Raw genomic sequence first — 25,493 nt, 5'->3', positions numbered from 1 at the left:
AACAAGAAGCGGTCCCTTCATGATCACCTGTCGAACTCAACCTGTCTCTGATTTGCCGCGCAGGCGCACAAGGACATTCCCTCTGCCGGCAAACGCATAAGTCCCGCCCCCTCTTTCTCTGATTGGCTGAGAGAGACAATCCTTGTTTTCTGCACCAATCAGGGAAAGTTTCAGTATTTAGGTGGAGAGACGGGAACATTATAAACCACAGATCAGTCAGCGTTTATAATAAGATCCCATTCACCTGCTTTGATTTCTTTATTACTCATCGAACCAAAAACATCAGGATGATCAGATTCTCTCCTTCTACAAAAACAGCAACACTGAAGCTGGTACAAGTCACTGAATCATTTGATAGCATGTGATGATTAATACATTGTGATATAAACGACAGTTTTAAAGAAAACTTAAATAAAAACAACTTTAAAATACAAACTGTACATTCATTCAAAAGACACAAACATCCACACAGCAGAGGAAATAAAGCTTCCAGCTGTTTTTAAGTTAGAAAACCTGAGATCAGTGGAAAACAAAGAGACACATTAATCTGACAGAGACACATTTACATTCAACCATTTTATCCTGAGAGACTCACAAGTGAGGAAACTGTGGGTTCAAGGACACTTCAGCAGCTGGGCATCAAACCACCAACCCTGTCACACTGAGTACAGTAAAAGAGGACAAAAAGAAATACAACGCTGACAATATCATTAACAAGCTTTAACAGGTCAGTATTTATGTTATTGCAATGATCACTGTACATCCGCCATTTTATTTTTGTCAAACTGAAAATAAACACGTCAAAACTTCGAAGATTCAACATGTCTTTAAAGAGTGTAAACGATGGCGGCGCGTGGAGGGAAACCCCGACCCGAGTCACGTGCCACTCAGTTCGAACTGGCTTTACGCGGCAGCGTTTAAAAGTCCCGCACCAGACTTTTAAACCACCAACCCTGTGATCAGTGAATAACCCACAGTCTGTTGTTGTTCTGTGTCTCATCACTGCCACCTACAGGCTGAATGTAGTAACTACACATCTAAACTAATAACCTGTGTTTGATTATAATAATGAAGTAAAAACGTCTAAAAACCAAACTGACTGACACCTGGCTGCCCTGGTTTTTATAAAATCCATTTTGATTCTGGTAAACTACATAAATAACCAACAGAAATCCACTTAAACTTTAGTAACAGAGAAGAAGAAAGTTACAAATGTAAACAGACAGATGCACATGTGGAGTGAAAGCTGAGCTGAAGACTTACTGTGGCTCAAACTGCTGAGAACCATAATGCTTTAAAAAAAAAGAAACCTTGATGGTTTTGATGTCTCAGTCCAGTTCACCATGACACCTCTTTCAGGAAGTTTCCTGAAGCGTTTTCTGCAGCTCTTCATCTCCTTCTGTTGATGTCGTCTCCAGCTTTTCCATCTCAGAGATGTTTGGTGTTTTCTCTGCTTCCTGCTTCTTCTTCATCCCTGTGAGAACATGAAAGCAGTTTGTGAGTCACTGAGTTCAGACCATCTTCATCTGTAAAGTAACTAGTATCTGTATCTGTCAGACAAATGTAGTGGAGGAAAAAGTACAATATGTGCAGCTGTATAAGGTAGAAAAACACCTGAATACTCAAGTACATTTACCTACAAACTGTACTGAAGTACAACACTGGAGTCAATGTACTGATGAGAAAATGTTACAGAGCACAAGTTTGTTACTTACTGAGATTTCTACGTTTCACCAGGACTCTGAGAATAATGAGGACAAGAGCAAAGAGAAAAAGACCAACACCAACAATGGCACCAACCCTCTTATTCTCCTCAGCTCCTGAATGAAGATGAGAAAGTGTTGAGTTGAGATGAAGAACAAACTCAGAGGAGATGCAGTTTTTAGTCAAGAATGAATCAGAGACATTTACCAGGTTTCTCTGGCTCGATGGTCGTCATGTTTGTCCTGTTGTCTTGGTCTTTTCTCACTGTTTCAAATAAGAAACAAACACTTTAAACACTTTTTCAAATCACATCCGTCTGATTTAGGAACAAACTTCTTCACTGTCTCTGATTCTTCTGATGGAAATTCAGTATTAAATTCAGACTCACCAACAGTAAGAGTTATGGTACAACTGTCTGCTAGTCCTGGGACGTAACATGTGTACAGTCCACTGTCTGTCAGGGTCAATGAGGAGATGTTCAGACTGATGATTCCTCTGATCAGATCTTCATGGATCAGAGTCGTCCTGCCTCTGTACTGATCCATCTGTGGATCAGTTTGGTCCTTTTCATGTCGATACAAGTGGACCACATCATCTTCTCTGTTGAGGTCAGCTCTGGTAAAATCCAGTGTTTCTCTCCTCAAGTCCACTGATGGATCCAGACGACACTGCAGTGAAACATCACCACCTTCTTCTGCCTGGTTCGGTTCAGTCTGACAGGTGAGCTGATGAATTGCTGGAGAAACAGAAATAAACCACAGAGACAGATTAAACTCCTCTAAAAGACACACTAATGTTTACTTTTAAATAAAATGTACATACACACAACAGCACACGATTGTGCAAGAAAGTCTAGGACACTTTAAGGTGCGAGGTGGATGGATAGTGTCCTTGGCTCTGTGAGTGTGTGTGTGTGTGTGAGTCAGATTATTGTTCTGATAGTTTTGTTATTAAAGGTTTTATCACAACTGAAAATAAACACATTAAAACTCAAGTTAGTAAAAACAGATAATAAACGTTAACGTTCATTTAATGTGAACATGAGTGAGGAAGTGAACGGTTCACGGTAACAGTACAGTCAACTTTCTCGCGAATATACCGTAAAGTCTCGGAGGAAGCTCCTGTTAAAAATCCACCCCAACGATGGAACAGTTTCTGGTGCGCATGTTTCATTCAGGCTGCACACAAGTCACTTCGGCTTTTGTGAACAGCAACGATTCGTGTTACTCTACACAACGTCCTGATGTTGTGTCCTTAAAGTCGGTGGAGGAGCAGCGGGACAAGAATGAATTTGGCAACGCAGCTCTCGCCTTCACTCGTCTGTAATGAGTGAGGAAAGAGGCGTGACCCCCCATCCCATGCACGAGCCCGATACATGAACAAGACCTGAACTCTAAGACACCGACACACATCCCTGTCCCCTACAGACATTAGAACCTCCAGAGCTGATCCATGCGGAGCCCCCCTCCCTCCCCGTCGTTTATCAGATCGGTGCCGAAGCAAGTTTGTAGCGGTTTGTTAAAGTTGTGTTGACACCAGGGTGTTGGTTCTGAACACTGAAAATAACAAAGTACCAAAGAAGAAAGGAGCTGAAACTTACCAGAGACACCTTCAGCGAACGATGAAACAAACAGGAAAATAAAAAGTGTCCTCTTCATTGTCTTTATTATCATTTCTAAAATGATCCGGCACTGACCGTCAAAGATGCGGCACTCAAACGTGCAGCCAACAAGTTTGAGTGTAGCCGGCGGAGTCAGTGGAGCGGGGGAAAAAGAGGCGGAGTCACTCGAAGACGTGATACAGGTTTCCAGAGACAGACACGCAAAAAAAAAAAACCCACTGCGGTCTCTAAATCATTTAAGAATATGATGATTCAGGTTTAAAGTGCAGCACACACAATAAAATACATTAAAGTTCCAGGTGGATGAGAAAAGAGGAAACTTAAATAAAAACACTGTAAAATCCACCGTCCACACAGCAGAGGAAATAAAGCTTCCAGCTGACTTTAACATGGACTCTGCTGTTTGTAAGGTTAAACCTGACGACAACATGAGTTACTTCAGGATTTTTTGACACATTTCATCTGATATAAAACAGGAAATCTAAACTCAGTCCACTGCTTTAAAAATCTCTTCCATTGCTTCACATGATTTATACATTTTCAGATTCAGATTCAGCTCTAATGTCAGTCAGAGTTATTTACAGTGAGTTCAGACACTTTCATTTTTAATTACTGAAAACAATCTTCCTGAATTGACCTGGTCACCAACCCCCATCCTACAGAGTCAGCCTCTCAGCTGATTGGTTCTTCAACCTGTATGGCTGTACTCAGGTAGAAGGAACACCAGTAACACTGAGTTAACCAGTGGTAGTAGTACAGGTTAACTGGAAAGTTACACCTGAGTCACTAAGTTCCTCTGATAGGACAGTAACCTCGCTTCATGGTACAGGCCTCAGGTCACCAACCAGCACCTCATGCAGGAGGTTTCCTGAACCGTTTCCTGAAGCTCTGTTCAGGTGATCGTCTCCTTCTGTTGCTCGAGTCCTCAGCTTCTCCAGTTCAAAGGTGTTTGGCGTCTTCTTCCTAATCTCTGTAAGAACACAAAGAACATGATGCATTACAGACGTTAGTGTTTGTTCAACAAACACAGTCATTATTACGTTATGACTTGACTGGATAGAAACATGATAACTTCATGCCATGATACGACTGCCATCAATAAAATGATAATTATCACAAAATAACTCATAGAAATATAAGAAGTGGTCAATACACTGTCGACAGAACTCATTCCATCCAGAGCTACAGTTTCATCATGTTAGGTTGACCCACAGCAGTGAAGGAGCAGCAGCACATGTGCTGAAGCTAAGAGCACAATGTAAAGACTTTACAGCCCCAGACCTGAGCAGGACCTGGAGGTCGCCCTAAAACAACCAGAGTGAGACCTGAGCAACAACAACAGACCACAAAAAAACAAAAACAAATATAGGATGATATTTCTCTCTGGAGTGTTGCATTGTGGGTTGTTTGTCTAGTGAGAATCTTCAGCTACATCTGTAGTGAGTTTTATGAAATTCACAGGGAGAAATCTCTGCAACTTTATTCAATGTTTGGTCATCAACTTCACACTGTAATTAAACACAACACTGGATGAGAAAATGTTACAGAGCACAAGTTTGTTACTTACGGAGCTTTCTACGTTTCACCAGGACTCCGATAAGAATGAGGACAAGAGCAAGACCAATGAGAGCACCAAGAACACCACCAACAATGGCACCAACCTCCATCTTCTCAGCTCCTGAATGAAGATGAGAAAGTGTTGAGTTGAAGAACAAACTCAGAGGAGATGCAGTTTTTAGTCAAGAATGAATCAGAGACATTTACCTGGTTTCTCTGGCTCGATGATCGTTGTGTTTGTCCTGTTGTCTTGGTCTTTTTCCACTGTTTCAAATAAGAAACAAACACTTTAAAGACTTTTTCAAATCACATCCATCTGATTTAGGAACAAACTTCTTCACTGTCTCTGATTCTTCTGATGGAAATTCAGTATTAAATTCAGCAGACTCACCAACAGTAAGAGTTATGGTAGCACTGGCTGTCAGTTTTGGGGCCAAACATCTGTACTGTCCACTGTGAAACAGGGTTAAAGGGAAGATCAGCAGGGTCAGATTTCTACTGATGGGATCATATGTGAGAGTTGTTGTGTTTCTGTACTGATCCATCGGTGGATCAGCATCGAACTTTCCATATCGCAGAGACGCGACTGCCTCATCATTGAGGTCGGCTCTCGTACAGTACAGAATATAATCCTCTAAGTTGACTGAAGGATCCACATGACACTGAATCTTGGCAACGCCACCTTCTTGTTCCTTGATTTGCTGAGTTGGGCAAGAGACATGGTGATTTCCTGTGGAAACAAAAAGCAAACCATAAGACAGTTTAATTACCTCTAACAGACAAACACTCAGTCAAGCATTTTGACACTTTGACATACAGAGTTGTTCAGTTCAGAGGTGCAACACATCGTAATATGAATGTACTGCTCCTCAACTCAACTCAATGATTTAAAAAATCCTTAAAAGTTCAAATACTGAGAGCAACACACACATTAGAGATAAAACACCAAAAATAATCCGCGCTATTAGTTTTTAATCAGCGTTAAGCCTCGAATGAGGCAGTGATGGCGCATGTCAAAATATAGAACCTACCTTTCGATAACGAGAACATACTCAGCAAAGGTAAAAGTGCTCAGGTGAGAACATGAGGAGACAAACGTGACGGGGTCACCTGTGCGTCAAGGTGAGTGTACATCCAGGACAGGAAGTGAAGCTCTATTTGTTGTTTTTGTGTTTTTTAATCACCCACCACTCACCATGTTCACTATTTTACCTGCGACTGGAATTTGGCAAAACCTCACACATCCATTCAGCTCATTCACCCCTGTGGCCGATTTTTTTCTTACCTGTTATTGTGATTTATGGGTGTGGTGAACTCCACAGTCTGTCTGGTCTTGGAAATGTAATTCTGAAAACCCCTGATTTGGGGAAACTAACTCCAAGTAAAATACAAATAAAAAACAACAATGGCAGTACGGGTAAAACAAATACAAACAATTTATTTACAGGAAGAGGAAGACTGCATCATCCCCATTAGAGACATAAACAAACACAAAAATATAAGACAATAAATGAGCTGGATAAATAAAAATGGAGATGGCCCTCCTCCATGGCTTAAAATTTACAGTACAGGCACTTTATTTTTTGGGGGAAAATGCTCTTTGGGCCACAAGGGATTTTTGATATTCCAGACTGATTTACTGTGAGCTGTTGTGTTCTCTTATAAAACCTGTTCTGTGATTAAATCAATCCAGATAGCACTGAGTGATGGGGGATAATGGAATTCTGCAGCTCAAGGTAGTGGAAGGTTTCTCCATGTCTTCTAAAGGGAGTGAACTAGCCAGCAGGTCCAACTGCTGTGAAGATAACTGTCTGTGGCCAAACACATTTTAAACATTTTACTTTGATGAGGGTTCAGTGGATATTGTATAAGTTGTAAATTAGTGTTAGAGGTCATAAACCCTTTTGATACAGGCTTTACAAGGTGGGAATATTGTGACATTATTCTGCCTCACCCTTCTCTAGATAATTCAGTTTTATTTATATAGCACCAACTCACAACAGAAGTTATCTCAAGGCACTTTTCATATAGAGCAGTCGGGATGCACCGATACCACATTTTTTCAATCCAATTACAAGTACTTACATTTGAGTACTTGCTGATACAGAGTACTGATACGAGTACTTATTAATGCTGTTACACTTTGTATATTTACTTGGAAACGTGTTTTATTTTCATCAGATATTGTTTCATTCTCTGGCTGTAAGAAATTGCTGTGACGGACCCTAACCCTCTTTGAGCTCTGCGTCCTGTTGGTTTTTTAGACGTTTGATCAGATTGCTTGTGTTCAAAGTACTCGCTTTTGTCCGTCCTCTTGACAACTGCAGAATTTGCAGTCCACTTTACTTTTGTCACCATCATCCACTTTGAAATACCTCCACACCACCGACATTGCTCCTCCTTGCTCACAATTAGCACCTGACTGCCCAACTGAACGTCACGCTGCCGTAAAGTGGTATCTGGACACTTTTACGAATACGAGTACGAGTACAGGAAGGTATCAGACAGACACCTGATGCTGGTACTGGTATCGGTGCATCCCTATAGAGCAGGTCTATATTATTATATTCACAGAGAGAGACCCTTTAAGAGGCAGAAACCTTGAGCAGAACTGGACTCGGGGAGGGCTGCCGATTGACATCTGTATGAAACCACACCGGGGCAGCATTGAGCTATGGCTCTGTGCAAACAACCAAGGGTAGCACATTCAAGGGAAGGTCAGGTGGTCATCTTCTGTTGACGGGCTCCTCAGGTTTTCCATCTCAAAGTTGTTTAGTGTTGTCTCTGCTTCCTGTCCCCGCTGTCCTCTGTCCCTCCTCTTGCAAATCTCTGTGAGAACATGAAAACCAGTTTGTGACTCACTACATTAAAGAAAGAAGGTAGAGGAGCTGGAGTGTGATTATATTGTTGAAATCATTGTGGTGATATTAAGAGTATAATTACATGATAAAAACATATCATGATAGGATTCCACTCGGTGTCTTAAAATATTACACTGAGAAACTGAAACCACAGAACTGTTTCCTTCAAAGACACAAAGAACAACAGAGCTACAGTTTATCCTCCATCAGCCGACAGAGACAGGTTGATGACTGACACAGGTTTTTATATCTGACATTATTATATCATTAATACTGATGTACTGATACTAGTGGTACTGGCTAGGATGATATTTCTCTATTTTGTTTGTCTAGTGAGAATCTTCAGCTACATCTGTAGGGAGTTTTATAAAATTCACAGAGAGAAAATCTCTGAAACTTCATTCAATGTTTGGTCATCAACTTCACACTGTAATTAAACACAACACTGGATGAGAAAATGTTACAGAGCACAAGTTTGTTACTTACGGAGCTTTCCACGTTTCACCAGGACTCCGATAAGAATGAGGACAAGAGCAAGACCAATGAGGGCACCATGAACACCACCAACAATGGCTCCAACCCTCCCTTCCCCTATTCTCCTCAGCTCCTGAATGAAGATGAGAAAGTGTTGAGTTGAGATGAAGAACAAACTCAGAGGAGATGCAGTTTTTAGTCAAGAATGAATCAGAGACATTTACCAGGTTTCTCTGACTCGATGGTCGTTGTGTTTGTCCTGTTGTCTTGGTCTTTTTCCACTGTTTCAAATAAGAAACAAACACTTTAAAGACTTTTTCAAATCACATCCGTCTGATTTAGGAACAAACTTCTTCACTGTCTCTGATTCTTCTGATGGAAATTCAGTATTAAATTCAGCAGACTCACCAACAGTAACATTGATGGTACAACTCTGTGTCAGTTCTGGGATGATCAGGCCATAATGTCCACTATCTGACATCTTTGCAGAGATCAGCCGGACCAGGATCCTTCTGCTCGGATCATAGATGAGAGTTGTCCTGTTCCTGTACTGAGACATCTGTGGACCAGTATCGTCCTTTCCGTAACGATACGAGTGGACTACATCCTCCCCGAGGTCAGCTCTGATAACATACAGGATGTGATCTAGCAAGTCCACTGATGGATCCAGACCAAACTGAAGCAGAACATCATCACCTTCTTCTCCCTGGACTGACTTGATCAGGGAGGTGACATAATGAATTCCTGTAGAGACAAAAACAAAGCATGTAGACAGACTAAACACCCCTGCAAGACAAACCACAATTTCATTTAAACACTTTACAACACACAGAGTGGATTTTACTCAGTTCAGGGCTGCATCAAATGTAAACAGTAAACTGTAGTCAAACACAAGAGGAGGGTGTGTCACTGGGCAGAGCTGAGATTTGCCTCCCCTCTTGTATTTCACTGTATCTTTAGGGTCATGGTGTCATCCATATTATGTTTTGGTCTGTTTTGGCCTCTTGTGTGAATTTCATTCATCTAACGCTCTTCTTGTTGACAGAAACAGGAAATTCAATTCATGACAACTCCACAATCAGCTCTGCACAATAATTCACCGCCACAGAATTCAATGACCAAATATTTAACAGGAGTAACCAGTGCATCCGCCCCTTACACCCAGAGAGACCACTTCAAACGGCTGCCACCTCAGTTCTATGTTGTGGAACTACACTTCCCATCAGGCTGTGTTTTTCTCAGTCAGAGGTTGTGTGTGTTGTGTGATCACTTTGGAGGCTGCAGCTGTCTGTACTATGAAGCTGTGTTACATTTCCCTGTACGTGAGCTAACACCAGTTAGCCAGCTAGCCTAGCCTAGCTAACCTAGCCAACGTTAGCACCGGCTGAGACAAACTCCGGGCTTTACGGGACGTTTCTTGTTATGAGCCCACCTCTTCGTGTTCTGGTTGTCAGTCCTGTTCTCCCCCAGTGTAGTGAAAATCACTAAATGTGGCCACCTGCTCTGCACCAGCAGGTGCTAACCGATGCTACGTTAGCTGCGATGTAAACATCACAAATATCATTTCTTCAGTCGTTACATCAGACTTAACAAGCGGATAAATGAGCCTAAACTTACCCGTGATGCCTTCAGTGAATGTCATGAGGATCAGGACAACAGAAAGAGTCATGTTCCTCCTCATTATTATCACCTCCTCGATCTGTGTTCCAACTGTCCACTTCCTGTTTCTCTTCTTCTTCTGTGCTGTTGTAAACTACTTGGAGCATTACCGCCACCAACTGGTCTACACTGTAAATCACAATGTCTCCGCACTCTTGTTGAATTTCCGGCAGATTCCTGCCTCTCACAGACTGGACTCAGATTCCAGTTTGAAGAGATGGTTTCCATTTTTGGAATCTCGATAAATTCAAGTTCTGCTTTCTCGGTGGGATTCCAGCTGAAGTTCTCCATATGAACTACGACAGCGGCTGAATGCGCGTCCACGGACTCCATGCCGTCCGCGTTTCACTCCTCCTCTGTGCGCGTACACAGTGTTATTCAGCAGTTCTACGCGTGCCCGCAATGGGATCGCGGCCGTTGACAGTCCAACAGTTCTCGCTGTGTCCGTCCATACACGTCGAGCCGTATTCCAGTGTAACCGCGGTCAGTCTTAGCGTCAAGAATAAAGTTGATTCTTACTGAATAAAACTACGTTCGAGACGAAGATAAAAGAAAAACACGAGAAACGCTTCGGCGCTGTTTCTTCACCTCCTGACGTCAGCGACGACTGTAGAACTGAAAGCGTATACATGGGCGGTACTACCAACAACCCCGTTTAACAACGTATCACTCCGCATATAGTCCCTGATCCAAATTAGGGAACAGAATACAACACACAGTATATATGTTTCTATGTAAATATACTGTTTAGATATTGTAGTTAAAATTCATGAGGGAATCTACAAAATAAATCCTCAAGAGAATAAATCTCATCTCACTCTGTTTCTCCCTGCTCTTGTTCTTAAAGCAGCTCATCATTAACGTCTTTAATCTGACTGAATCTGAAAATAACAAGTATCAGATAATAAAGGAGCCTGAACTCACCTGAGATAACTTCAGCGAAAATGACCAGGAAGAAGAAGAAGAAGTGTCAGCTTCATCATCATCATCATCATCATCACAGCAGCTCGAACTCAACAAGTTGCCCACTTACACTGAGCGTTGCCTGCAGGATACACCAACTCTAACGACAACGAACTGACTAAGAGCGCCCCCTTTCTGTGAGCACAGGCTCAGTCAGTGGAAATCATTGTGATCTGATCCTGAGAGCTGTAGCAGCTGCAGCAGGAAAGACACGAAGGAGAACTGACAGAGAATTAAGAAAAGAGACATTTAGAGAATCCAGCTGCACTAGGCTTTTTAAAATCAACTTTATTTATAACACATGGAAGACGTACAGTGACACACTCAGTGCTGTAGGCTACTGTTCAGTAAGGTTTCCTGTCCAACACTAATAATACAACAACATGAAATGTCCTCATGTCCTTTGGTGAAGGACGCTCCAGTGTCTCCTCTGCTAAAGGACCAGGGGAACCAGGCAGACTGGTATTTCTTTTATATAGTTTCCAGTGATAATGTACAAAACAAAAGAGTTAAATATAATTTGCTTGAGGGTCAGGTCAGGGCTCAAAGACAAAGCAGTAAAAATATACATCTTTTTCTGGCACGTATTTAATCCAACAAGGCCATAAAATATTCTTTGATATATCGACATATATACAACCCAGTCAAAATACACACACTGCTCAACACTCAGCATTCACACAACGTAGAAAACCTCCACCTGAGATAAGTGGAAAACAAAAAGACACAACATTTACATTCAGTCACTAAGCTGGGTCACTCTTAATGCATCCATCATGATGATATCATCAAACTCATGGTTCAAAGCTGATTGTCATTAGAAATTTCTGATTTCCAAATTATGAAATTTACTTAGTGTTGAAATGTAAATTCCACTAAATTATTTATGAAAGCCATCTTTCTGAATTAATGTGCTGTGAATTTTTCTTTGTTAAATTCTCATTAATTAGCTTTAAAAAAGTTTATTTCTGGTAAAAACCTATTTTAAATTTCTCAAATTCAGACAGAAAATTCACCTGCCTTTGGTTTCAGTCTCATGATGGTATTTCACTTCTTATCAGTGCACAACGGCCCAGAATAAAAGATATTTGTTCTACACGATGATTTCTACCTGAGTCTGAACAAGAAGATCTGTATTTACAGATTTGGAGCTCAGTGAAAAGAATCACTTTAAATGTTGCTGCTACAAGGAATTGTGGGACGTCATTCTCTCCTTTCCTCTTGTAAAGGAAGCTCTGGGAAACTTCCAGGTCATTTCACTCAGTCTGGAACCTTCTTAAGATAAAAGACTTCGACTGCAGGTCACCAACCAACAACTACACCTCTTTCAGGAAGTTTCCTGAAGCGTTTTCTGCAGCTCTTCATCTCCTTCTGTTGATGTCGTCTCCAGCTTTTCCATCTCAGAGATGTTTGGTGTTTTCTCTGCTTCCTGCTTCTTCTTCATCCCTGTGAGAACATGAAAGCAGTTTGTGAGTCACTGAGTTCAGACCATCTTCATCTGTAAAGTAACTAGTATCTGTATCTGTCAGACAAATGTAGTGGAGGAAAAAGTACAATATGTGCAGCTGTATAAGGTAGAAAAACACCTGAATACTCAAGTACATTTACCTACAAACTGTACTGAAGTACAACACTGGAGTCAATGTACTGATGATAAAATGAAGTTTGTTATTTACTGATTATTCCAAGTTTCACCAGGACTCCAATAAGAATGAGACCAAGACCAATGAGGGCACCAAGGACACCACCAACAATGGCACCAACATCCATCTTCTCAGCTCCTGAATGAAGATGAGAAAGTGTTGAGATGAAGAACAAACTCAGAGGAGATGCAGTTTTTAGTCAAGAATGAATCAGAGACATTTACCAGGTTTCTCTGGCTCGATGGTCGTTGTGTTTGTCCTGTTGTCTTGGTCTTTTTTCACTGTTTCAAATAAGAAACAAACACTTTAAAGACTTTTTCAAATCACATCCATCTGATTTAGGAACAAACTTCTTCACGGTCTCTGATTCTTCTGATGGAAATTCAGTATTAAATTCAGCCTGTGTGATGATTCCTCTGCTCAGGTTTACATGTTGGACTTCTAAATGTTCATCTCAGTAAATAGAGTGCTGAGCAGCCACACTCCATCAGGTCTAGTTCAGCAGTAAAGTCTCTGACAACCCTCCATAACAAGGGTTTTCTACTGAGTTCTACTCAATCAACTCACCAGTGACGTTGAGTCGACACTTGTCAGAGCGTGAACCGGACTCTGTTTTGACCTCACACAGGTACAGACCTGAGTCCTCAGTCCTGAGTCTGGACACATCAAGTCTGAGTCGTCCTTCTCTGAGGACGTCTTTGTCAAACTGGACTCGTCCTGAAAACTGTTCATCCTGAGACTCTGAGACCTCAACACCCTCATGGAGATGAAACAGGACTGAGACTTTCTGATCAGTTATCAGTTGACAGAGGATATAAATGTTGGAGGAGCTGAGAGTTTTGGGTGTGAAGGTCCATTCCAGTGTGATGTGGTGGTTCTCCTCTGCCTGATAGAAGGTCTGTGCCACATTCACTACAAGTGTTCCTGCAGAGAGACAGAGAGGGAGAGGGAGGAGCAGGTCAAACCACTAAGAGAGCAGGATGAAGGAGTCAGGACAGAAACAGATGGTTTCAGTGGCTGAGAATAAAGACCAGCAGAGCAGGAATCTAACTGAAGAATAAAACACAGACATCAAACATTCTAACCTCACTCTACTGTAATCTGACTCTATGATAATATCTTTATGAGGAGTTTTCAATGATCAGCTGCTGATGATTTCATCCAGTCTGAGTCTCACTGTTTTTGATGGTGTCAGTGTTTTTTTTTTTATTTATTTATTTTTTTTTTTACTGTGTTTAAGATGTCGACACACAAACAGGAAGAGAGAAAAAGATGGTGCATCAGCTTCCTCTTTCAGACTCAGTGTGTCCTGATGTGAACTCACTGCTGTTGATGATATAAAATAAACTAAATCAATATGAGAACTTTCTAACAGAGACAGAAACACAAGAGTTCTCCTGGTTCACTTTCCTCTGTTCAAACTCTAATATATCTTCTTGTTTCTGACATGGCGGTAAACTCAGCCTCACTTCCTTCCTGTTGTTCATCATCTCAGTTTAAAGTTTAGATTAAAATGTTCCAGCGTGAGGTTTCTAAATATCAGATTCAGTCTCTGAGTTAAACTCTACACAGAGCTGATCATAAAGACGCTGTTTATGCTTTAACCTCCACATTAACATCATTTCACTTTACTGCTGTTTATAAAGTGAACTGACTGTGTTCAGACTTTGTATAGTTTTCATGCCTCTGTTCTCATCCACAGACATCATGTTCGCTCTGACAGTGTGAACGCATCAGTTTCCCAGATCTCACAAAGTAAAACACTGAAAACAATGAATAAACCAACAGGCTGACACAGTGGTCTAACACTGAAACAATGAAACAGTATCACTGGATATATATTTCCTCCTCCATGTCTGTTTCTCTCAGTCTCTCTGGAACTTCAGTAAAAACTAAATCCATTGTCCAACATCTTGTCTAAGAACAAAACCAGTTCCCTTCATGAAAACAAACAACAACAACAACAACAACAATAATAATAATAATAATAATAATAATAATATCTACTCTGTATTTGTACATTAACTTGTGTCTCGTCTGTCGGTGAACAATCAAAAGTGAAACACAGACATTATAACCACCCTCTGTGTCGGTAAACAACAGAAGCCGCTCTCTGACACAGCGTCAGGATGACATGAATAAAGAAGCTTAAACTCACCGCTGACAACTTCATGATTGAAGAATAAAACAAGCAGGAAGATACAGACTCTCTCCTCCATCTTCAGCTCTACTGTGACTCGTATGGTCTGGTGGTAATACCGCTTCAAACTCAGCTGTTCAGTTCATGCAGCGGGGAAACTTCTCCGAACACTCAGACACACCCCTCCTCAGAGAGAAATTCTCATTGGCTGAGAGCTCCCCGCTCAGAGAGCTCTCAGCCAATGAGAGTTTGTAGATGTAGATAGAATGTAAATCTCGTACATTGATCACGCCCATGCGTTCTATGAGCATTCCATTGGGCGGAGTCAAAGCTCTGGTCGTGTTTTGACATCACGTGACAGTAACCACAGTTTACACAGTTACAAGTTGTAAAAAAGCAAATAAATAAAGGAAAAAAATTATAATGGTGAACTTTTCACTTTGAATTTCTCCTCTTCGTAGACATTTAGTATTTTTAGAATCAGGACTAATATTTCACTGTTTGTGTGTTTTCTCTTCCCAACTCTTGTCTTTAATGTTTCCCAGCAGAACATTGTGCTGTAACCAGATGATGGATGTTATTCACTTCACCTGTCAGTGAACTTTAATCCAACACTGAGCATTGATTCCATCAGTTTCCATCAGTTCTCCAGGTTGAGTAAAGTGCACAGAGTCATTGTATTATTATTATTCACTGTGCACAGATCAGCTTCAGGGTCTGGGAGTTTATTTCTCTGTTGTCTTCTTACACTTTGTCAGTTCATCGTGTAGTTGGAAAGGAAGAGGAAGAGAGACACAACATGGAGGACAAAGTTGAAAATGTGTCTCAGCTCATACACTGTGATATCTGAGAGGTGGTTCTGATGGTCTCAGACTGTAGCTGAGGTTCAGGTTTCATTAAAGGGAACAAACTGGGCTCAGGTCAAAGTGGGGTGAAGAGAACTACCTGTGCTACCCAGAATGCATTGTGAACAGGTGTCTGTGAGTGTGTTTTACTGTGTGTGTTGTGTGTTCAGTGGATGGTTCATCAGACTGGACTCACACTCAGCTGTTTTCAAACCAACTTTATTTACAAACTCAGTCAGTGAACAACAAGTGAACAAAGGTTCCTGTCCAGCAGGAAACATTTAACCATCAACTTCTACAGCAACACTGAAGCTGGTCAAAGTCATTTACTCATTTAGTATCATATGATGATTATATTACAGTTTGCATGGCAAAATACATACAAGTTCAAGGCAGATTGGAAACTGCCTGAATTGCTGAAACCAGAGCAGCTGTTAAACACTCAGGTTCTAAACGTCTTCTCTCTCCAGCAGCCGTCCGTCCATCGACCATCAGTCCACGTCTGCCAGCTCTCGTCCCTGGTCTCCTCCTCCCTCCCTCCTCTGACAAATGGCTGAGAGACAGAAAAACAGTTTGTGATTCTGATTCACTGATCTGTTTTCATTTTGTGTAATGTTTGATCATTGAAACAACTTTACATCTCTGGGTCTCTAAAAGTGATTTAAATGAAGCTGCCTGAGAAGTTTAGAGAGGAAATGTCTCTTTGGTGAAACTGGTAATAACTCAGAGACACAACAACTACTACAACTGTAGTATAAAACCTGAATACTCAAGTACATTTACCTACAAACTGTACTGAAGTACAACACTGGAGTCAATGTACTGATGAGAAAATGTTACAGAGCAGAAGTTTATACTTACAGAGATTTCTACATTTCACCAGAACTCCAATAATCAGACCAACAATGAAAAGAAGAACAGCAAGAACAGCAACAACAATGGCACCAACATCCTTCACCTCTTCAGGTCCTGAATGAAGATGAGAAAGTGTCAGATTATCTTGTTCTCAGACAGAACGAAGGATGTAAAGAATCAAAGACACAGTTTTTAGTCAAGAATGAATCAGAGACATTTACCAGGTTTCTCTGACTCGATGATCGTTGTGTTTGTCCTGTTGTCTTTGTCTTTTTTCACTGTTTCAAATAAGAAACAAAAACTTTAAACACTTTTTCAAATCACATCCGTCTGATTTAGGAACAAACTTCTTCACTGTCTCTGATTCTTCTGATGGAAATTCAGTATTAAATTCAGCAGACTCACCAACAGTAAGAGTTATGGTAGCACTGTCTGCTAGTCCTGGGACGTAACATGTGTACAGTCCACTGTCTGTCAGGGTCAATGAGGAGATGTTCAGACTGATGATTCCTCTGATCAGATCTTCATGGATCAGAGTCGTCCTGCCTCTGTACTGATCCATCTGTGGATCAGTTTGGTCCTTTTCGTGGCGGTACGAGTGGACCACATCATCTTCTCTGTTGAGGTCAGCTCTGGTAAAATCCAGTGTTTCTTTCCTCAAGTCCACTGATGGATCCAGACGACACTGCAGTGAAACATCACCACCTTCTTCTGCCTGGATCAGTTCAGTCTGACAGGTGAGCTGATGAATTGCTGGAGAAACAAAAATGAAACATACAGATTAAATTCCTCTAAAAGACAAACCATCATTTCATTCAAACACTAAAACACACAGAGCTGATTTTTCTCAGTTCAGAGGAGCAACAAAATGCACCTCCAGCAGCGACATTTATTCTCAAAACAAATAAATAAATAAATAAATCTCCAAATACTGTATAGACATTAAAATTCTGATGAAACTGTCGAGTGTGTGTTGGTTTAACTGAGGGCTGAAACTACAGTTATTTTTCTCGTCCATAGATCTGATGAATATTTTCTCAGTTGATTGTGTAGTTGTTCAGGTTTCAGCTGTTTGTGGTGTTAAACTGAATTTATGATACACATGATAATCATGTTCACCTTCAGTAAAACACAACACAGAGATAAATACTACAACACTTTAAACTAAAGATCAAGAGTTCATGAACTTACCCAGGACAACCGGTAAAGTTAAAGTCAGTGTCCAGTCCATTATTAAACCAGTTCACATGGGAACTGATGATAAAGTTTCCAGAAACATTCCTTATTTTTCGGATCACATTCAAAACATGTTTAAATGTAAAGTTCCCGACAGTGTATGACAGTCCCAACCCAGAACCCAACAGAGCAGCATATGTTCAGGAGTGTCAAAGTTCAGTCCATCACAGTGGACATCAGCAACACTGACAACCCTCCATAACAAGGGTTTTCTACTGAGTTCTATTCAATCAACTCACCAGTGACGCTGAGTCGACACTTGTCAGAGCTTGAACCGGACTCTGTGTTGACCTCACACAGGTACAGACCTGAGTCCTCAGTCCTGAGTCTGGACACATCAAGTCTGAGTCGTCCTTCTCTGAGGACGTCTTTGTCAAACTGGACTCGTCCTGAAAACTGTTCATCCTGAGACTTTGAGACCTCAACACCCTCATGGAGATGAAACAGTCTTGAGGCTCTCTGATCAGTTATCAGTTGACAGAGGATATAAATGTTGGAGGAGCTGAGAGTTTTGGGTGTGAAGGTCCATTCCAGTGTGATGTGGTGGTTCTCCTCTGCCTGATAGAAGGTCTGTGCCACATTCACTACAAGTGTTCCTGCAGAGAGACAGAGAGGGAGAGGGAGGAGCAGGTCAAACCACTCAGAGAGCAGGATGAAGGAGTCAGGACAGAAACAGATGGTTTCAGTGGCTGAGAATAAAGACCAGCAGAGCAGGAATCTAACTGAAGAATAAAACACAGACATCAAACATTCTAACCTCACTCTACTGTAATCTGACTCTATGATAATATCTTTATGAGGAGTTCTCAATGATCAGCTGCTGATGATTTAGTCCAGTCTGAGCTTTTACTGACTCTCACTGTTTTTTATGGTGTCAGTGTTTTTTTTTAGTTTTTTTTTTTTACTGTGTTTAAGATGTCTACACACAAACAGGAAGAGAGAAAAAGATGGCGCATCAGCTTCCTCTTTCAGACTCAGTGTGTCCTGATGTGAACTCACTGCTGTTGTTGATATAAAATAAACTAAATCAATATGAGAACTTTCTAACAGAGACAGAAACACAAGAGTTCTCCTGGTTCACTTTCCTCTGTTCACACTCTAATATATCTTCCTGTTTCTGACATGGCGGTAAACTCAGCCTCACTTCCTTCCTGTTGTTCATCATCTCAGTTTAAAGTTTAGATTAAAATGTTGCAGCGTGAGGTTTCTAAATATCAGATTCAGTCTCTGAGTTAAACTCTACACAGAGCTGATCATAAAGACGCTGTTTATGCTTTAACCTCCACATTAACATCATTTCACTTTACTGCTGTTTATAAAGTGAACTGACCGTGTTCAGACTTTGTATAGTTTTCATGCCTCTGTTCTCATCCACAGACATCATGTTCGCTCTGACAGTGTGAACGCATCAGTTTCCCAGATCTCACAAAGTAAAACACTGAAAACAATGAATAAACCAACAGGCTGACACAGTGGTCTGATACTGAAACAATGAAACAGTATCACTGGATATATATTTCCTCCTCCATGTCTGTTTCTCTCAGTCTCTCTGGAACTTCAGTAAAAACTAAATCCATTGTCCAACATCTTGTCTAAGAACAAAACCAGTTCCCTTCATGAAAAACAACAACAACAACAACAACAACAACAACAACAACAACAATAATAATAATAATAATAATAATAATAATAATATCTACTCTGTATTTGTACATTAACTTATTTGTCTCGTCTGTCAATGAACAATCAAATGTGAAACACAACGCAGCAGCAAACTGAAAATCAGTCAGAGAAAAGTGTGAACTGTAACACCTCCAGCAGCAACTTTTACTGTCAGAAAATCTCTGAGTGAACAAAATAGAACAATAAATGATCGTGAACTCACCACTGACAGCGACAGAGAGCGGGAAAATACAGAGAGTTTCCTCTATGATCTTCTCATCAGAGCAGCTCAGATTGACTTCTTACTACAACTCTTACAAGTCTACTGTCTCCTCCTCTCACTTCCTGAACTTTTACGCAGAGTCAACAGAGAACCACCCACATACACAATTCACTCAGACAGTGTGGTTTGTGGTAAATATTGCTCTGTCAGATACATGATCTCCAAATGTCACCTCACAAGAGACACAGTGTTTGTCTTGTTCCTTTGTTCTGACCAACGAACCACCAAGTTTATCTCTGAGTCAGATACACACTGAAAAACACTGAAGCTGGTCCAAGTCATTTCATCATTTAACATCATATGATGATTTATACATTAGAGTTTAAAGGACAGTGTTAAAGTGCAGCATGAAGGACAAAATACATCAAAGAGGAAACACTGTAAAATCCACCGTCCACACAGCAGAGGAAATAAAGCTTCCAGCTGTTTTTAAGTTAGAAAACCTGAGATCAGTGGAAAACAAAGAGACACATTAATCTGACAGAGACACATTTACATTCAACCATTTTATCCTGAGAGACTCACAAGTGAGGAAACTGTGGGTTCAAGGACACTTCAGCAGCTGGGGATCAAACCACCAACCCTGTGATCAGTGAATAACCCACAGTCTCTGTTGTTGTTCTGTGTCTCATCACTGCCACCTACAGGCTGAATGCAGTAACTACACATCTAAACTAATAACCTGTGTTTGATTATAATAATGAAGTAAAAACGTCTAAAACCCAAACTGACTGACACCTGGCTGCCCTGGTTTTTATAAAATCCATTTTGATTCTGGTAAACTACATAAATAACCAACAGAAATCCACTTAAACTTTAGTAACAGAGAAGAAGAAAGTTACGAATGTAAACAGACAGATGCACATGTGGAGTGAAGGCTGAGCTGAAGACTTACTGTGGCTCAAACTGCTGAGAACCATAATGCTTTAAAAAAAAAAACCTTGATGGTTTTGATGTCTCAGTCCAGCCAGTTCAACAACTACACCTCTTTCAGGAAGTTTCCTGAAGCGTTTTCTGCAGCTCTTCATCTCCTTCTGTTGATGTCGTCTCCAGCTTTTCCATCTCAGAGATGTTTGGTGTTTTCTCTGCTTCCTGCTTCTTCTTCATCCCTGTGAGAACATGAAAGCAGTTTGTGAGTCACTGAGTTCAGACCATCTTCATCTGTAAAGTAACTAGTATCTGTATCTGTCAGACAAATGTAGTGGAGGAAAAAGTACAATATGTGCAGCTGTATAAGGTAGAAAAACACCTGAATACTCAAGTACATTTACCTACAAACTGTACTGAAGTACAACACTGGAGTCAATGTACTGATGAGAAAATGTTACAGAGCAGAGGTTTGTTACTTACAGAGATTTCTACGTTTCACCAGGACTCTGAGAATCAGACCAAGACCAATGAGAGCAACAATAACACTGAGAACAATGACAGCGACCTTCATCATCTCCTCAGCTCCTGAATGAAGATGAGAAAGTGTTGAGTTGAGATGAAGAACAAACTCAGAGGAGATGCAGTTTTTAGTCAAGAATGAATCAGAGACATTTACCAGGTTTCTCTGACTCGATGATCGTTGTGTTTGTCCTGTTGTCTTGGTCTTTTCTCACTGTTTCAAATAAGAAACAAACACTTTAAACACTTTTTCAAATCACATCCGTCTGATTTAGGAACAAACTTCTTCACTGTCTCTGATTCTTCTGATGGAAATTCAGTATTAAATTCAGCAGACTCACCAACAGTAAGAGTTATGGTACAACTGTCTGCTAGTCCTGGGACGTAACATGTGTACAGTCCACTGTCTGTCAGGGTCAATGAGGAGATGTTCAGACTGATGATTCCTCTGATCAGATCTTGAGAGTCGTCTTGTCTCTGTACTGATCCACAGAGTCCTTACAGATCACATCTAACACCTGAACACATTAAGATCATTCACTGTGTCTGGTGGATTGTGGTCTTTAGTGCAAACAGAGGAACAGGTCGCCAGGATCTGAGTCACAAACTACATAGTTTTCAGCCTGTCTGCTTCACTGGTGGACAATCGTGGTGTCCAGGAACAAACCACGTTTATTTTTGTAAAACGAACGAGTAAATTTGTTTGTTTTACCTGGTCTGACACCGAAAGTGGAGAAAGTTTCACTTCTATCGTAGGTGGAGGTTAAATCGCTCAAATTCTGCCGCTTCCTCCTTTTCTTCTTCTTCTTCTTCTTCCGCTTGGGCAGATTAGACGCTGCACTGACGCAATGCTGCCCCCTACTGATCTTTATTAATGCTGCGTTCTGACAGTTATTTACACACCGATCAGCCCGGACAGTAAAACCACTCACCACCTCGGTACAGCACAGTTTTCTGATGGAAACCTTCAGGTCCTGACATTAATCTGGATGTTTCTTGACAGTTTGATCCAATATTGTGTAAATATTCCATCAGTTTCATCCAGGTGTTTTCCAATCAGAGCCTCCTCCAAGCCTTAACCTGGATATGAAAACTGAATCTTTCTTTGTTCTTTACTGATTTGTTTATCACTAAAGTGTTTTCTCACGTGTCTGTATTGTAGGGCGATTTCTATATTCTTCATTTAGTTCTTGTGAACTCTGTATACTGTTTGATAAATCTCTGTCAGTCTATCAGGTCTGGACTTGGATCTGATTTTTCTTATTGTGGTTTAAGCTGCTGCTTTTCCCACAGTGAAACCGCATCATTGAACACATGGCCAGAGACCGCCGACAGTGCAGTACATCGTTTGACCACCAGGGGGCGACAAAAACGCCAGATGAAAACCCCAGATTTTGAGAAACCGACTCCAACAAAATACAAATAAACAACGACAATGGCAGTATTATTAAAACTTTATTTACTAAACGAAACAGAGCAGACAAAACCATAAAAAATGAAGAAGGAAGACTTCATCATACGGTAAAACAAACACAGTGGGAGATCATCTCTCCATCAAAGACAGACTCACAGTTTAAATCCTCCCTGTATCTGTAAACAGTACAGCATCAGAAACACTGAGACACAAACAAACACAAAAACAAACCAACAACTTAAACAGAAACTAAAACAGTGTGACCACATTAGAGACAGAGTCCAATCAGCTGGTGACACTGGATTCATTTCATGAATATATACAATATAAAAAAATATATTATTATTATATATTATTGTTTTCCCTTAAATATATATATATATTTTACATTCAGAGGTAAAAAAAAAAAAAAAATCCCTGAGCAGTCAACATCATGATGGACGGCAGCAGCTGTTGGTCTAATGATGTCTGAGGATGAATGACACTGAACTACAAACAGTTCATTAGTGTCAGTCTCTAGTTATCTTTACATCACCACAGTCCTTATTTAAGGTAGCTGTTTCACAATTTATATGTCTGACCATGAAGGATGCCCCCCCCCACAATCACACCTGTGGTTTCTGATCTCAGGTAATAAATGGTCGTCCATCATCTACCACCTCTACACCTCTGAGACCACGTTTATCAAACCGTTTCCTGCAGGGTTCAACTCCTCTGTCTGAGATCTGTCTGCTGCCACCTGCTGGTCTGTTCCACACCTGTTCTCTGTCAGAGAGGAAGTTTCTGTTAAAACTGCTGTGGTTCACAACACTGGAGTCAATGTACTGATGATAAAATGAAGTTTGTTACTTACTGATTATTCCAAGTTTCACCAGGACTCCGATAAGAATGAGACCAAGACCAATGAGAGCACCATGAACACCACCAACAATGGCACCAACATTCATCTTCTCAGTTCCTGAATGAAGATGAGAAAGTGTTGAGTTGAAGAACAAACTCAGAGGAGATGCAGTTTTTAGTAAAGAATGAATCAGAGACATTTACCTGGTTTCTCTGACTCGATGGTCGTTGTGTTTGTCCTGTTATCTTGGTCTTTTTTCACTGTTTCAAATAAGAAACAAACACTTTAAACACTTTTTCAAATCACATGCATCTGATTTAGGAACAAACTTCTTCACTGTCTCTGATTCTTCTGATGGAAATTCAGTATTAAATTCAGACTCACCAACAGTAAGAGTTATGGTACAACTGTCTGCTAGTCCTGGGACGTAACATGTGTACAGTCCACTGTCTGTCAGGGTCAATGAGGAGATGTTCAGACTGATGATTCCTCTGATCAGATCTTCATGGATCAGAGTCGTCCTGTCTCTGTACTGATCCATCTGTGGATCAGTTTGGTCCTTTTCGTGGCGGTACGAGTGGACCACATCATCTTCTCTGTTGAGGTCAGCTCTGGTGAACTCCAGTGTTTCTTTCCTCAAGTCCACTGATGGATCCAGATGACACTGCAGTGAAACATCACCACCTTCTTCTGCCTGGTTTGGTTCAGTCTGACAGGTGACAAGATGAGTTCCTGGGGAAACAAAGGAAACATGCAGACAGATTAAATGAAGACAAACACTATTTCATTTAAACACATAGAGTTGATTTTTCTGCTGTCCCGCCCCTCCGGGTACAGAGACAGAGTTGTATCAGAGTGAGGAGCTGCTCCACAGTCAGTGTGAGCTGCTCTGATGAGGTGATCATGGAGGAACCATGTGCTCATCAGAGCAGTAACAATAATGGAACCTGAACGCACCGCTGACAGCTACAGAGAGCGATGAAATAAGCAGGAAAACACAGAGAGTTTCCTTCATGATCACCTCATCAGAGCAGCTCAGACTGACTGTGGAGCAGCTCCTCACTCTGATACAACTCTGTCTCTGTACCCGGAGGGGCGGGACAGCAGCGAGAACAGAACGTGACATCACCACTGTCAGCCAATGACAGCGGCTGCTAGCAGCCGAGTTTCGGTCCGCATTCGTTCGGTACGGAAATCTGTTCTCTCTACCGCACACCCAGCGGCCTCAGTCCGTACGGCACACTCATACACGCTTCAGCCAGCAACCCCAACTCAACAGCAGAATATTCATCTGACAATAACAATAAAGAAGCTTGAACTTACCCGTGATGCCTTCACTGACTGATAAAACAACCTGGACAACAAAACACGCCCTCATCATCATCTTCATCAGTCCAGTTCAAACTGTCTATGATCCAGATGAAGTTCTCAGTCTGCTGGTGAACTGAGAAACCATCTGTAAGCGCGTCCATACCTCTAACGCGAGTCGTGGGAACGCGCTCAGGTAAAGGCCACACTAAAGGCGGAAACCACCGAGCGTCAGTGAAGTGAGCAGCCCAGCAGTTCTCACTCCGCAGGTCCACACACGGTCCAGCCATGTTCTAGTTTAACGTTGGTCCCTGTTAGCGTCAAGTTTAATTCAAATACTATCGAGCCGCAGATAAAACAAACACACGGTTAAAGCTTCGTCGATGTTCCTTGGTCAACAGGAACAACTGACCGCATGCGCGGTACATCAACTCACTGTCTTCCAACATATCACTCCGCCAGTCTCAACTATCACTAACTTTAGTGAGGTGCATGTAGTCCCTAATCCAAATGAACGAACAGAATCAAACATCTATGTGTGTGTATATAAATAAACTGTTTATATATTGGAGTTAACATTCATTAAACCAATGATTTTAATAAACTTCAAAAATAAGAGAATCTAGAAAATACATTTGAAAGAAAATACATTTTATCGTGCTCTATGTTTCTACCCGGTCTTGTTCTTAAAGCAGCTCATCATTAACATCATTAATCTGACTGATGATAAATTAATAGGTTTTAATTTCTGTGTTAAATTCAGTCTGTGAGTAAGAATCCACAGATCCTCTGAAAGTTTCGGAATGTAAATCTGATCCAGGATCAGTGAACAACTCAACTCACGGTCTGTATTGTTGTGTTTGTGGCTCATCACTGCCCCATAGAGGAAAACCACAATAAACACACAGCAGGTCAAAATGAAGTCAACATGGTCTGACTTTATGGAACAAATAAAACTAACATCGTCTAAAAACCACACTGCAGCGACTGAGAGCAGGCTGGTCAGATCACCTTTCCTGTGTTTGATTAAAAAACCCT

At 41.0% G+C, this 25,493-nt stretch overlaps 1 protein-coding gene across 47 annotated transcripts in view; it reads right to left on the bottom strand.

Moving 5' to 3' along the window:
- The window catches only part of LOC108874171 (uncharacterized), an 86,213-nt gene that overhangs the window by 18,314 nt on the left and 42,406 nt on the right, over window positions 1-25,493 (bottom strand). For 3 of the 47 annotated variants that reach the window (XM_051068689.1, XM_051068730.1, XM_051068683.1), the window contains 2 exons: window positions 23,351-23,407; window positions 12,516-12,620 (listed from right to left, as the gene is read on the bottom strand). In XM_051068689.1, coding sequence (XP_050924646.1) covers window positions 12,516-12,620; window positions 23,351-23,407 — 162 coding nt within the window. Of the gene's footprint in view, window positions 1-1,350; window positions 1,475-1,715; window positions 1,821-2,364; window positions 2,441-3,304; window positions 4,296-4,892; window positions 5,004-6,300; window positions 7,712-8,229; window positions 8,351-11,107; window positions 12,286-12,515; window positions 12,621-12,706; window positions 12,764-15,670; window positions 16,021-16,328; window positions 16,437-16,543; window positions 16,601-20,520; window positions 20,613-20,853; window positions 20,959-21,049; window positions 21,107-22,328; window positions 23,072-23,159; window positions 23,265-23,350; window positions 23,408-25,493 lie in introns of those variants that run through there. The other 44 variants (XM_051068687.1, XM_051068728.1, XM_051068682.1 and 41 more) reach the window with 30 other exon arrangements.

Source organism: Lates calcarifer, unplaced genomic scaffold (assembly GCF_001640805.2).
Source record: "Lates calcarifer isolate ASB-BC8 unplaced genomic scaffold, TLL_Latcal_v3 _unitig_5243_quiver_792, whole genome shotgun sequence".
Lineage (NCBI taxonomy): Eukaryota > Metazoa > Chordata > Actinopteri > Centropomidae > Lates > Lates calcarifer.
The sequence above is the reverse complement of the archived record's forward strand: the minus strand, read 5'-3'. Positions and strand labels throughout refer to the sequence as shown.